Raw genomic sequence first — 13,635 nt, forward strand, 5'->3', positions numbered from 1 at the left:
TGCTCGGTTGCGCTAAGTTTGTCACTGGCAATTTCTGACCACTCTGCATATGGGAAACCATGCGGGGGCTAGTGCCCCCGCGCGCACTGCATATATTAAGAGTATTCCTTATCTTTTTTTTGTTTGTTTGTTTTTGGGCCACACCCGGCGATGCTCAGGGGTTATTCCTGGCTGTCTGCTCAGAAATAGCTCCTGGCAGGCACGGGGGACCATAGGGGACACCGGGATTCGAACCAACCACCTTTGATCCTAGATCGGCTGCTTGCAAGGCAAACACCGCTGTGCTATCTCTCCGGGCCCATATCCCTTATCTTTATGTTATATTTTGCATATCCAGAATATCCATTTTGTATTCTGCCCTTTCCCACACCCCTACAAAGCTCATTTATACTCCTTAACTCTCTCACCACCCCCAAACATCACTAACCCACATTACTCTTTTTAACTTCAGTATTGCACAATCCTAATCACAGACTAAAACCGTGCATTGTGTGTAACAACCCCAAACTGTTTCAAAAGACATAAAATGGACACGTATTTCTTTAGAATATTTTGTGTTTTTTCTCTGACAACTGTAAGTCTTACTAGTTGGACTTGTTCTTATAGCCCCCATATGCACCAATAACACCACGTGGCATTGCTCCTTTTTTGCATAGGCACATTAAAATGGGAAAATACTATACATACAAATAAGATCCTATCTAATAGAGATTGGAATACACAAATCTTGTAGTGCAAAGGGACCTTACACCCTGAACATTGACATAATGACCTGGCACAGGCCTCAGAAAAAAGGGCATTTTCCATTCACCCCTGAAGCAAGGAAGCCATCTCCGAAACATTCAAGTTTGTCTATAACATCACCTGGAAGCAATCCTCTATCATGGAAGACCCTACCACTGCTCAGACATCGACCTGCTCAAAAGAGACTTCCCTTAACACTGAGAAGACTTAACAACAACAACCTGCTTACAGGACAGGGCTTCCTGCATTGCCCTTTAATGGTGAGGTGAAACGAGAGGACGCTCCACTTCCTGACTTCAATGTAGGATATGCAGAATCCAGAATCTTTAATACAGAAACATGATACCAAAAACAGAGACTGTGAAAAGTGTGTTGGCACTACGACAATGTCTTGGACTGGACGATCTAACTTTCCTGGAGCCTAGAGTTGGTCTTATACCAGGAAACTTCAGGGGTAGGGTCTCTTTGTATTTAGGCCAAGGTTATTCCTTTCCATGACCCTCATATTTTGGTGGGCCTATGCAAACAACAATTGCCACTTTAACACTGTTTTTACTGTGCTCCTTTGACTCTAATCCTTAAAAAAAAAAACCCACTTAAAATCTGAGGTTAACTTAAGCTAATATGCATATACATGGAAATGTAAAAAATACTATGCCTCTAATGTTTAAGGAGTTACGTAAGTTTTATGGCTTTAGATTGCCTCGTGTGCTGTTAAGAAATATTATGTGTTACAATCTGGGGACTTGAGGGACAAAGTAATTGTACATGGATTCTGTTTTATTTTAATGTTCTTTGGCTGAAAGTTCAAAGTTAAGATATCAGCAAGGGGACTTCTGAGAATTATGTTATGGGTGATTGTCCTTCCACTGTAACTTTACCTTGTCCTCTTTCTTTGCATCTTTGTTCTCATAATTAAAAATAAAAAATTAAAAAAAAATTAACAGGCACATGCCAAACCTTTTGAACTGAATGATGACAAATGTATGCTTGTCTCCTCCTCCCTTTGTGTAAAAACTATATAAGTTATGGCATTTCAAAAATAAATCAACACCATAATCAGAATCCTTGGTGGTCCCCTTTTTCCCATCCATTTCCTTTTCAGGTGCAGACCCTTTCCACGACCAGGAATAAACTGAAGCTCCTGGCCGGCACACCAATTTACAAATACTATGTGCTTGCAGCATTGAGTATCCAACTACCACAATCTTAATAATGAATTGGAACTTGCCACACTTACCAGCTTACAATTTTTTGGATATTCCATTCCAAAAGGAAATTGCTGAAATTCCACTATCGGAACTTGTGGTCCACCATCTAAAATCAACAGAAATATGCAATCTTAGAATTAGTTTAATGAGGCTGGTCTGATGGCAGTGGTTTATCAGAACTTATTAATGTTAGTATCATAAAAAGTGGTATATAACCCCCCACTGCTCAATTTGACTGGCTTAAAAAAAAAAAGGATTAGTTGAATGGGCTAGGGCCGGAGCCATAGCACAGCAGTAGGGTGTTTGCCTTGCATGTGGCTGACCCAGGATGGATCTGGGTTCAATTCCCGGCCTCCTATATGGTCCACCAACCCAAGATCAATTTCTGAGAGCATAGCCAGGATAATCCTCTGAGTGTCACCAGGTCTGCCCCAAAAACATAATATAAAAAAAAAAAAAGAAGAATTAGTTGAATGGGCCAAACAGATAGCAGTGATAGGGCATTTTCCTTTCACGTGGCCAAGCCAGAATGGACTGGGTTCAATTGCCAGTATCCTACATGGTTGCTGGAGCCTGTCAAGAGCAATGTCTAAGTGCAGAGCCAGGAGTAACCCTGACTGCCATGGGTTGTGTCCCAACATCCTCCCCAAAAATATTATTTGAATGAGTCCTAGTTGAATGCAACAAAAGTGATGGAGTGAATACATGTTTTAAGGTACTAAATCAGCTTAGAGAAAAGAGAAGTCAGAAGGATTGCAGTGAATAGCTCAGTTCAGCTTTCCCTTGGCAACAGATTAAACATGTTTAGTGGTACAGATTGAAAGCCCAGCGGTGAGGGAGTTTTATTTGAAACTAGCTGACTTGAGTTCTATTCTTGGCTTCTCATATACTCCCTAAAGACATGCAAGGAGTAATTAGCTTGTGCAGATCAAGAGTAACTCTTAGCATAACTGATTCATTCCATACAACAAATATAAAATTTCTTACAGTTTGGGGCTAGAGTGGAAGCAGAGTAATAGGGTGTATGCTTGCACTCGGGTGACAGGACAGACTCTGTTTCAATCCCCGGCTTCCTATATAGGCCTGCCAGCCAAGAGTAACCCCTGAGCACAATCAGGTGTATCCCTGAAAATAATCATGTCAATACATAGTATAGCAGAGAAGGTGTTGACCTTCCAAGTGGTGGACTACATTCACCTCCAGCATCCCATAATGGCACCTGAGACCATTAGGACCTAATCTGAAGAGCCAGGATTAAACCCTAACAGCACCAATAAGTAGGTATCAAAAATAGGAAAAACGAGTCCCTTGTTTGGAATCCCAAATACCCTGCTAAAGTTCATGGTGAAGGGAAGTATAGGAAAACTGGTCAGAGGGACATCCAGGTACTGCTGAGAAGGGTACCCCAACATGGGGCTCTGCAACCAGACAGAGAGCACAGATGGTAGATAAAGACACAGAATCTCAGCTTGTTTTAACCATCCACAGAAAGGGAACCAGAAAGAGCAACGACAAAACAGCCAAACTCCAGAACTTAGCAGCAAAGGCAGTGAATGGGAATGGAAAAAAAAAAAAAAAACCACCCCGATCCAGTAGCCTGACAGAAAGTGCTCATCACCCACATTTCTGTAGGTCTGAGTCAGGGGATTATTGCCACACTTACCTGGAAACATGCCTCTCTGCAGCCTTCCGAGGTCTCCTCCTTCCAACCAGGAGATCAGCGCAGGCTTCACCCCACAATGCCCTGGCAAAGAGGTTTCATTCATAGGTAAAAGGCAGGGAAGAGGATAGCACCTCAGGTGTATTCTGGGTCCCTAATGTAAGAGGCTGAATCACGGAACAGATAAAGAACAGAACCTCTGCTCTGCATATGCACATTACTTACTGCATAGACGAGACCAGATTGAAATTGAAGTGTCCAACAAGGAGGCAGCAATAGGACAAAAATGGGCTCAGACTCGGACAAAATGCATCAATCTTGGTACTCTCTATAGTTCCCTGAGCCCTTTGTCAAATGAACACAGAATACAGAGCTAGAAGTAATCTCAACCAGTACTAAGGTTTGCAAGACCAATCATGTCTTACAAAAATAAGGGGTCGGGGGCCAGAGTGATAGCACAGCAATAAGGCATTTCCTTGCACACAGCCAACCCACACAAGTCGATCCCTGGCATCCCATTTGACCCCCAGAGCCTGCCTAATTTCTGAGTGCTTATACAGGAGATACACCTGAGTGCTGCTGGGTGTGGCCAAAAAACAAAACAAAAAAATATTAAGGGTTTGAACAATAGTACCGTGGGGCAAGTACTTGCCTTGCATAGACTGAGAACGATAAGGACACTGGAACCACATATAGGATTCGTTATGCCCAAAGTAGTTTTCTCTTTATTGATTTTGGGCCACACTTGGCGATGCTCAGAAATTACTCTGGGCCTTGTGACCAGAACTGACTCTAGAAAGCCTCTGATGATCATTGGGATGCTGGGGATTGAACCCAGGTTAGCTTTTATCAAGGCAAACAACCTGTCTTTTATGCTATTCTCTACCCCAGCAGTGTTTCTGAGTACAGGCATAAGCAGGCAAAATCCCTGGGAAATGCTAAGTATGGTCCAACACAAAACAATAAACAAAACAGTTAAACTCTGGCCAAGATAGGAAGCAATGAATTGGGGAACAGAGTTTGCATGCAAGAGCCTCAGATGAGATCCCTTTCCCACATAATTTTCCAGGAAGCAATGGGGCTGCCCCAGTCTCTGACTGCCATTTGGTGTTTATGAGCTTATGAAGAGACTTTTACACAAGACAAGAATGACAGCACTGTGGTAGGCCCTTTGTCTTGCCTGAGGTTGGCCCAGGTTCAACCTATCAGATCGGCCCTCACAGATGCCCCAGCAGAGCTCTCACCTATGGCCTGCAGATGCTGGTAGGTCTCTAGCATCACGTTTCTGTAGAGATTCCTCTGAGAGGGGTTCAGGCACAGCCATTCATCTTGGGAGAAGCTCACAGCTACATCGGGGAAGGTCACAGCATTCTGAGTAGCAACACAGGAGGGGGTCAGAGACAGTTGCACCTGGAATCTATACTGAAGCAGGATACCCAGGACCCTAGACACTCAAGGACAAAGCCCCTTGCCTTGGGAGGAACCGGTATCCATGTACTCTCTACCGACAACACCCGCAGAAGATGGGCTAAGAGATTCACTTCGAGGAAGTCCCATCAGCCAACATGATCTGTGGACACTATTCTAGAATGTTCTTGAGGTGAACTTATGCACACACACAGCAAGGTCAAACCCAAGCACAGAACCAGAAGGATCCGTAAAGTCTACTCTGGGAGGTGCCCAAAATGGTAAACACATACCATTCCAATCCATCCCCATGCCAGTCTCTGCACAATGCAAAAAGAATACGAAGGAAAATTCATGGTTCAGTGGGTGATTCAAATCTGCACTCTTGTTATCAGCACTCACAATTCACCCTGAAACAGATCCATCCTATTACAGGTAAAAAACGACCAAATTCCAAATAACTATAGCTTCCCAAAAAATCCTTTGCTCTCATTTCACTTAGTGCCACCAAGCCAGGAGGCCTGCTGATAAGAGGCTTCAAAAGTACAACTAATTTACTGAGGAAAAATATGGCTGAAGGGAGGAGGCAAGACTCTGCTGAGTGAAGGTCAAGTGCAGAGTCAGGAATAAACCCATTAAGTGTGGGGACAAAACATTAACATAAATCAACGTGCTTTTCCATGTGTGAGGCAGGAATGATGCTCCATGGCAGAAATCCTCAGATCAAGGTCTCCTGCCTCGCCAACATCAGGGTCCTTATTTCCAGGAGTTCCACCCTGGGTCAGCACTCTATAGTGTCTGAGACTTGACAAGGGTGGCCCAAGAGCACTGACTAGGAGTAAGGCCTGAGCACCATCAGGTGTGGAACCCAAAACAAACACAACAGACAAGGACATAAGAGGCTCTAACAGAAGAGGTCAGTGGTACTGACTGGAGTCAATCCAGCGTGCGAGATTCCTTCCTAAAACATCTCTGGAACCCTCTGTACTGACGGGCTGCACACTCCTGTCCCCCACCCTGTCCCTTTCTGTGCCCATACTCACTCCTAACTGGATACAGGATGTCAGAGTGTTTGTTTCCATCTTCTCCCTCCTGAATTATTTCTTAATAGCAGCAGTAAAGACCTGTTCAGTTAGCCCTGGAGAAAAGTCACAGCCGTGAGCAGCTGCTATTCTGCCCTGACTGGAAGTGACAGCACTGTTGCCAGAAACGCCCTGATGGTCCAAGCCCTGGACACCAGCTTCTTTCAACCTGGGGAAATGGAGCCAGATACTCTGAGTTAGAGAAGCTGTGATGGGAACAGGAACACAGGCTCTCTATAGCCTGAACACCAGATCCTCCAGGTGCCCCACACAGACTAGGGGATTCATGCTATTTTCTGGCCAGAAGTGACACTACCATAGGGACCCAAAGGTGACAAACCTGCCAGGGGAGTGGATATTGGACCTGGGATTGCCCTCCTAGGACCAAGGTTACCTTATAAACTGGTCATCACAAGTAACTCTCAGCGCCGTCTTGTGGGTCCTGCTTGATCTTAAACCTGATTAGCACAGCACATCTGAACCTGGCATCCAACTTGAGGAAACATCTGTGAAAAGAGCCAAAGAGTGAGTTGTAAAGCAAAATTATCCTTTTATCCCCAGAGCTTACAAAGGACCATGATGTAACCTGTGCCTGACGCTTGGAGCTTCTCACCCAACAGGTCTTGGGCGAGGAGACTAAAGAATATCCAGGAAGGCTTTTGCCCATCAGGCCCCAAGTACCCCTGCATCCCGGTAGTTGAGGCCCAACTCTCCACTCACCCAAAATTAGCATATATTTCACACAATTCCCCATCCCCAAATCAAACCTTTCTAAAGTACTCGCCCCCACCCACTTGATTCGATCCCCTGCACCCTATAAGATCCCCTGGGGGCTGCCTGGAGTGATCCCCAAGCCAGAGCCAAGCAGCAGCCCTGAGCACCCCCAAGGGTGGACCCCAGAGTCGAACTTTAGAAACATCCCGATATGGGCTGCAGCGACAAGACAGAAGGGAGGTCACCTGCGAAAAGGCATCGGACCCCAACTGTCTCTTTCCCGTCCTCCTGGTCCCTGGTTCATCCCCAGACATGGGAGCAACAAGACCCAAGTGTGCGCTTCCTTGGTCCATCCCGTCTCTGGGCCGCCTCCCAGAGCCTCCCCGGGACTCCACCGCCGCTCACGGAGACCCTGGACCTCGAGGCTCAGGGGGCCCCCTCGGCAGCCCGGAAGAGAGTCGCCCTTCGGACTCCCAAGAGCCGAGGAAACTGCCAACAACCGTCCAAGTGCACAATGGCGGCCCCTGGGCGCTTCCAGCCCGGAGACAAAGACCCAGATGTGGTGACGTCACAGCTCACAAAGCCCCAGTGGGGTGTCATCTCACACACACACACACACACACACACACACACACACACACACACACACACACGCCTGTCTTAAAGGGCCAGGTGCTGGGACTGACCCCGTTGGGCTTGGATGAATGTCACCTGCTGGACTTGGTTGAGTCGTCCCAATCCCTGGGGAGCAACGTGGCTGAGAGAAAGGGTGATATTAGGCTACAGAGAGGAGGAAATATTAGGCTACCTTTTTTTTTTTTTTTTTTTTTTTGTGGTTTTTGGGTCACACCCGGCAGCGCTCAGGGGTTATTTCTGGCTCCAGGCTCAGAAATTGCTCCTGGCAGGCACGGGGGACCATATGGGATGCCGGGATTTGAACCGATGACCTCCTGCATGAAAGGCAAACGCCTTACCTCCATGCTATCTCTCCGGCCCCTAGGCTACCCTTTTAATCAACAAATTCCCCCCCAAAATCCAACCAAGAGCTCAGAAGTCACACTTTTCCCGCCCTTTGGCGTCGCCTGGTCTTCAGGCAGAGTCCTGGACGTTTCCCTGGGCGACCTCCCCGAGGAGCTCTGCGGGAGCCAGGCGAGAGAGAAAAGAGCCAGGCGGCGAGGGTGGGACTGGGATACGGCTCCCGACAGTCACTGGTGGGCCAGGGTGAACGTTGTCATGCTAGTTGGAGCTGGTGCTTGTGCTGCTGTGCATCTTTGTTGAGAGGCAGGTCCTGCACTTTGCAATGAAGTCAGTCGCGAGGGGCCCTTGTATCCCCGTGGGCCCCAAGGACTTGAAAGAGGAGATTGATACCCGACTCTCCAAGGCGCAAGAGCCCAAGGACAAAACTCAGCTTCTTGCAGAGGATGGTGCAAGATGGTTAGAGCTGGAAACTCAGGGAAATCGGGGTTGCTACGATTCATACAGGATGAAAGCTCTGGACGCCATCTGTGCCATCTGCTATTCCCTTCATGTTGAAGGCCAGCATTCTCGTTCTTTTGGCGGGGGGGCACACCCGGTAACACTCAGAGGTTACTCCTGGCTATGCACTCAGAAATCGCTCCAGACTTTGGGGACCATATTGGACACCGGGTAATCGAACCCCAGTCCTTCCTAGGTTAGCTTGTTCAAGGCAAATGCCCTACTGCTTGCGCCAGTCAGGCACAAAAGCCCTGGGAATTGCTAGGTGCGACCTTCACAGAAAAATAAACAAAACAATAAAACAGTGCCCAGGATTGGAAGCAATGAATTGGGGAAGATAGCTTGCATGCAGGAGTCTCAGATTAGATTCTGTCCCACATAATGCCCCAAGAAGCAATGGGGTTACCCCAGTCTCTGCTGCCCTCTGGCACTTATAAAATCACGAAGAGAACTTAAGTCACAAAGCCAAACCAATAGCACTCTGGTATTCCCTTTACCTTGAATGTGGTCAACTCAGGTTCAATCTACCAGGGGATTGGTCGTTACAGGCACCCCAGGGGGCTCTCATCTATGGCCTGCAGGTGCTAGTAGATCTCTAGTATCATGTTTCTGTAGAGCTTCCTCTAATAATCTTCCAGGTACAGTCATTCATTCTTGAAGAAGCTCACACTTACATCAGGGAAAGTCAGGGCATCTTTTTCTTTTTCTTTTTTTTGTTTTTGTTTTTGGGCCACACCCGGCGATGCTCAGGGGTTACTCCTGTCTGTCTGCTCAGAAATAGCTCCTGGCAGGCACGGGAGACCATATGGGACACCGGGACTCGAACCAACCACCTTTGGTCCTGGATCGGCTGCTTGCAAGGCAAATGCCGCTGTGCTATCTCTCTGGGCCCAAGTCAGGGCATCTTGAGCAGCCACGCAGGATGAGTCAGGGACAACTGCAACCTGGGATATAAGCTGAAGGCAGGACCCCAGGACCCTAGAGACTCAAGGATCTCTCCATGCCTTGGGAGAAACCATCCTCCATGTCCTTCTCTCCATAGGCATGCCCAGAAGACAATCCAGTTATCACTGTAAGGAAGTCAGATCAGCCAACATGCCCTGTGGACACTATTCTATAGGTTTTTGGAGCTACAACTTGCACAAAGTCCTTCCAAGGCCAATATCCAGGACAGAACCAGCAGGATCTGTAAAATCCACTATGGGTTGGGTCCCAAATACTAATCACACACCAGCTCAACCGAACTCCAAAGCCTGACTCTGACAGTGCCCAAGAAGCAAGATAGAAAACTTATGGTTGAATGAGTGACTCAATACTGTGCTTGTAGTTATCAGCATTCACTTTTCACCCTAAAGAAAATTCCTCCTAGTGCAGGTAAAAATGACTCTCCAAGTCTCAAGAGCCCAAGGACAAAGCTCAGCTTTGGCTTCCAGAAAGATCCTTTGTTCTCATTTCCTCTTAGATCCACAAAGCCAAGGAGTCTGCAGACAAGGAGGCTTTGAAAGTACAATTAGTTTAATGAGGAGAAATATGGCTGAAGGGAGGATGCGAGACTCTGCAGAGTGATGGTCAAGTGCAGAGTCAGGAATAAACCCATTAACTCTGCGGACAAAAAATAAAAATAAATCAAAGAGCTTTTCCATGGGTGAGGCAGGAATGATGCTTCATAGCAGGATCCTGAACTCAAGGTTTCCTTCCTCACCAACATCAGGGTTCATATTGCCAGGAGTTCAACCCTGGATCTCGGCACTCCATAGTGTCAGACAAGGTTGATCTAGAGTACTGAGCCAGGAATAATGCCTGAGCAACAGCCCAGGGGGGCTACACATTCTTGTCCCCCACCTAGTCTCTCTCTATTCCATACTCACCCCTACTTGGGGACAGGAGTTCAGAGGATGTGTTCCCATCTTCTCACTCCTGGATTATTCCTTTAAAAGCAGCAGCAAAGCCCTTTGAAGTAAGCCCAGGAGGAAACTCACAGGTGTGAGTGGTAGAGACTAACACAATCCCCTGCTCTGACTGGAAGACTCTCCCCTGGGGCTAGAATCTCCCTGATAGGCTGCACCCCTGGGCACTAGCTGACCCAACATGGAGAAAAACAGCCAGATACGTCTTTCTTCCTGAGTGCTATGATGGGAACAGAAGCATTGACCACTGCCTTCCTCTACAGCCCTAGCACAGCATCAGCCCTGGGCCCAACAAAACCCTTGGGAGCCCAGGACAAGGGCTGACCCTGGGACAGGAACACTGCATACTAGCAGCCCTGCAAGCCAGCAGCAGCTGGGGGCTACACTCAGGAAGTGGCTCTGCAAAAGGGACTCATCCACTGATATCCACATGAGGGTTTATGAAGCCAAGGTTTGGGGGAACTATGGCCTCCAGCAGAGATGTAGGAGATGTTCTTTTGTTTTGTTCTGGAATTTAGCTTTGCTGAGTGTTGACTCCTGCAAGAGTTCTGGGACAATATAATGTGCCTGGACTAGACCCTAGAGATGCATGAGACATCTGGTCTTTGAGTGAGGAAAGAGCCTAATACACGGTACTTGACACAAAGACATTGCCACTTTGACTCAATAAGTAAAGAGAAATGAATAAATAATAATAATAATAATAATAATAATAATAATAATAATAATAATAAAAGGAAAGAATAAAAAACAAATCATTTATCCTCCAGATACTGGGATGTTCTGGCAGGCATCTGCCTTTGACTTCCAGGCCCTGAAAGAAAAAACTATTTTCCAAGTCTTGCTTTGTTTTGCTCCACCTCAGGTGATGGTCTATTGTGGAAAACCCTTGGCTCATAAGGGCCGTCACCCTGCTCTGGAGACTTATTGGTTGACCCTCGGGAGGTTGCAACCTTCAAATGCTGCTTGCAGTCTCAAAAGGCCAGAAAATGGGCTCAAGCCTGCAGATACAAGTCTCAGCCATCAGACTCTGTGCACACACTACCATGACAGCGGTGCCTATGCTGATTGTGACACTGATCTGAAATGCCAGCTCTAGCACCCCAAGCAGAAGGTTGCCCTCAGCCAGATGTACTCCTGCGACTGCACCATCAAAGAGTGGCCACCAGGTGGCACCCGAGTACAGCAGGTGTTGTTTTATAGCTCAGGCGATGCGCAGAATAGAATGTTCCAACTAGGCCTCACCCCAATAAGAAGATATGGGCACTTTGCAGGATGTGAGGGGACCAGTGAGGGGACCAACCTGAAACCACTCCACCGCTCATTTTGAGCTGTTTGTGTATGTGTGATTGTGAAGAACTAGTGTTCTGCTTTGGTTTGGTTTAGGGGAACAAATGGGCCTGGTGTATGCCCCCCCCCCCCCAAACTGCCTCTTTAGATGTCCCGTTAAAAGGGAAAAACTAAATCCAGTAGTTCCACAGATCTGGTTAATTATCTGTTCTGTTTTCACTTTCTTTCTTGGTTTTAACAAAAATGTTGTGACTCCAGGACTACCAGTAATTAGTGGATATCCCTGGCTCTGCACTCAGTCCGGTGCTCAAAGGAAACTAGGGAATGATGTGTCAAGTAAGTGCAAAGAAATAGCACTGCCTGCTGTACTAAGTCCGTGGCCATGTCTTCTTTACAAATCCTATGTGCTAATAGCACTGAGCTATCCAAATCAATGGAATAGGTCCCTGGAATATGCAATTTTAATTAAAAAAAAAACTACTCTGTGGTCAGAGCAATAGCATATTGAACAGGACATTTGCCTTGAACATGGTCGACCAAACTTCGATCCTCAGCATCCCATTGGTTCCACCATGCATTGCCAGAAGTAATTCCTGAGCTCAGAGCACAACAGATGATGGTCCCCAAAAATTACTTTTGGCTGACTCAGGAGACCAGATGGGATGCCGTGGTTCAAACCTGTTTTTTATCACCAGCATCTAGTATCTTTGAGCCTGAGAGGCATAATTTTGGAGCAAGGAGCCAGGAATAACCCTGGAGTGTAGCTGGATGTGGCCCCAAAACAAAAGAAAACACTTTATCTTCTTGATTTGGAAGTAAGCAAGTAGGGAAGGAGCCCCTAGGACAAATAAAACCAAGACCTAGTCGATTGCAGCCCCCAGAAAAGGCTGGGCCTCTTCCCAGAGAGACTCCAGCAGGAAGTGAGGCCAGGAGAGAAATATCAAAGACCCTCAACTACTCCAACCCTGTGTGCTGTGACTTTGTGTTTGACTCTCTGGTTAATGTTTTGTAAAAGCTGATGGTCATCTTGGCTTACTTTGTACTCTGTGGTCAGGAATCACTCGGAGCAACCATAGGGGACCTCATTAGGTGATGGAGATGGAATCTGGGTCACCTGCATGCTTCCAGGAAACAGAACTGGTGAGAGCCAAAGGGTCAGGTTTCCCTCTCAAGGCTGCTGCCTTTCCTCATAATTCATATGAGTCACTTGGAGCCTACCAGCATCAGCTTTGTTGGTTCTTTTCACACACGTTTTAAAATTTCCTGCATGTGATTATTCAAACTCACATTCTATGTGGATCATGGGCTTCAGCATCAAGTTTATTTTTGGGTGCAGATATTGTACTCCCTTGGCCACAATGCAGGTGCCTCCCATGGCTTGACTTGCCACTTTCTCAGTCTCTTTGGTCCAGCCCTGTCTTTGGGGGCCTCCACAATTGAACCTCCCCGGGGCTTTTCCTGATCACCTGGCTGAGACCCCAGATATCGGGTGCTCAGAGTGGCCCGTTGATGGTCAGAAATAAAAATCATCCCTCCCAACCTTCCTGTACCTTTGGGAACCCACCCCTCCCCTGCTCAGGTGCTTAGCTGCAGGGAAATGCAGAGCCAGGACTAAGCCTTGAGTACCTGAGCACCTCCAGGTGTAGCTCAAACGCAGAAATATAAGCAAACAAAGATTTGTGAATACTTGAATGCGGCAACATAGGAGGGGGTACTAAATCAGTTTCCAGAAAAGGGAAAATAGTTTGGGAGGATGATAGTGAGGATCTTGGCAAAAATCACATTAGCTTTGTCGTGGGCTCACTCGTCAATGACAAAAACTATTTCTGAGTGAGCCAGAGAGAAAGCACAGCAGGGAGGGTGTTTGCCTTGCAAGAGGCAGACTTCAGCTCAATTACCAGCATCCCATATACTCCCCAAAGCACTGCCATGAGTAATTTTTTTCCTTTTCTTTTCTTTTTCCTTCCTTCCTTCCTTCCTTCCTTCCTTCCTTCCTTCCTTCCTTCCTTCCTTCCTTCCTTCCTTCCTTCCTTCCTCCCTTCCTTCCTCCCTTCCTTCCTTCTTCCCTTCCTTCCCTCCCTCCTCCCTCCCTCCTCCCTCCCTCCCTCCCTCCTCCCTCCTTCTCTCCCTCCCTCCCTCCCTCC

At 47.0% G+C, this 13,635-nt stretch overlaps 1 protein-coding gene and 1 long non-coding RNA gene across 2 annotated transcripts in view; both read right to left on the reverse strand.

Annotated features, from left to right (window-relative positions):
- The window catches only part of LOC126031149 (zinc finger protein 383-like), a 207,696-nt gene that overhangs the window by 11,612 nt on the left and 182,449 nt on the right, over nucleotides 1–13,635 (reverse strand). Inside the window, exons 3-4 of the mRNA XM_049789435.1 lie at nucleotides 3,619–3,699; nucleotides 1,985–2,061 (exon numbers count right to left, since the gene is read on the reverse strand). Of these exons, the coding sequence (XP_049645392.1) occupies nucleotides 1,985–2,061; nucleotides 3,619–3,699 (158 nt within the window). The remainder of the gene's footprint in view (nucleotides 1–1,984; nucleotides 2,062–3,618; nucleotides 3,700–13,635) is intronic.
- Nucleotides 4,865–6,577, reverse strand: LOC126031203 (uncharacterized). Its single transcript, XR_007503252.1, has 3 exons — nucleotides 6,499–6,577; nucleotides 6,066–6,160; nucleotides 4,865–4,986 (listed from the first exon to the last, which is right to left on the reverse strand). It is a non-coding gene; the product is annotated as an uncharacterized LOC126031203 (long non-coding RNA).

This window comes from Suncus etruscus, chromosome 15, assembly GCF_024139225.1.
Source record: "Suncus etruscus isolate mSunEtr1 chromosome 15, mSunEtr1.pri.cur, whole genome shotgun sequence".
Lineage (NCBI taxonomy): Eukaryota > Metazoa > Chordata > Mammalia > Eulipotyphla > Soricidae > Suncus > Suncus etruscus.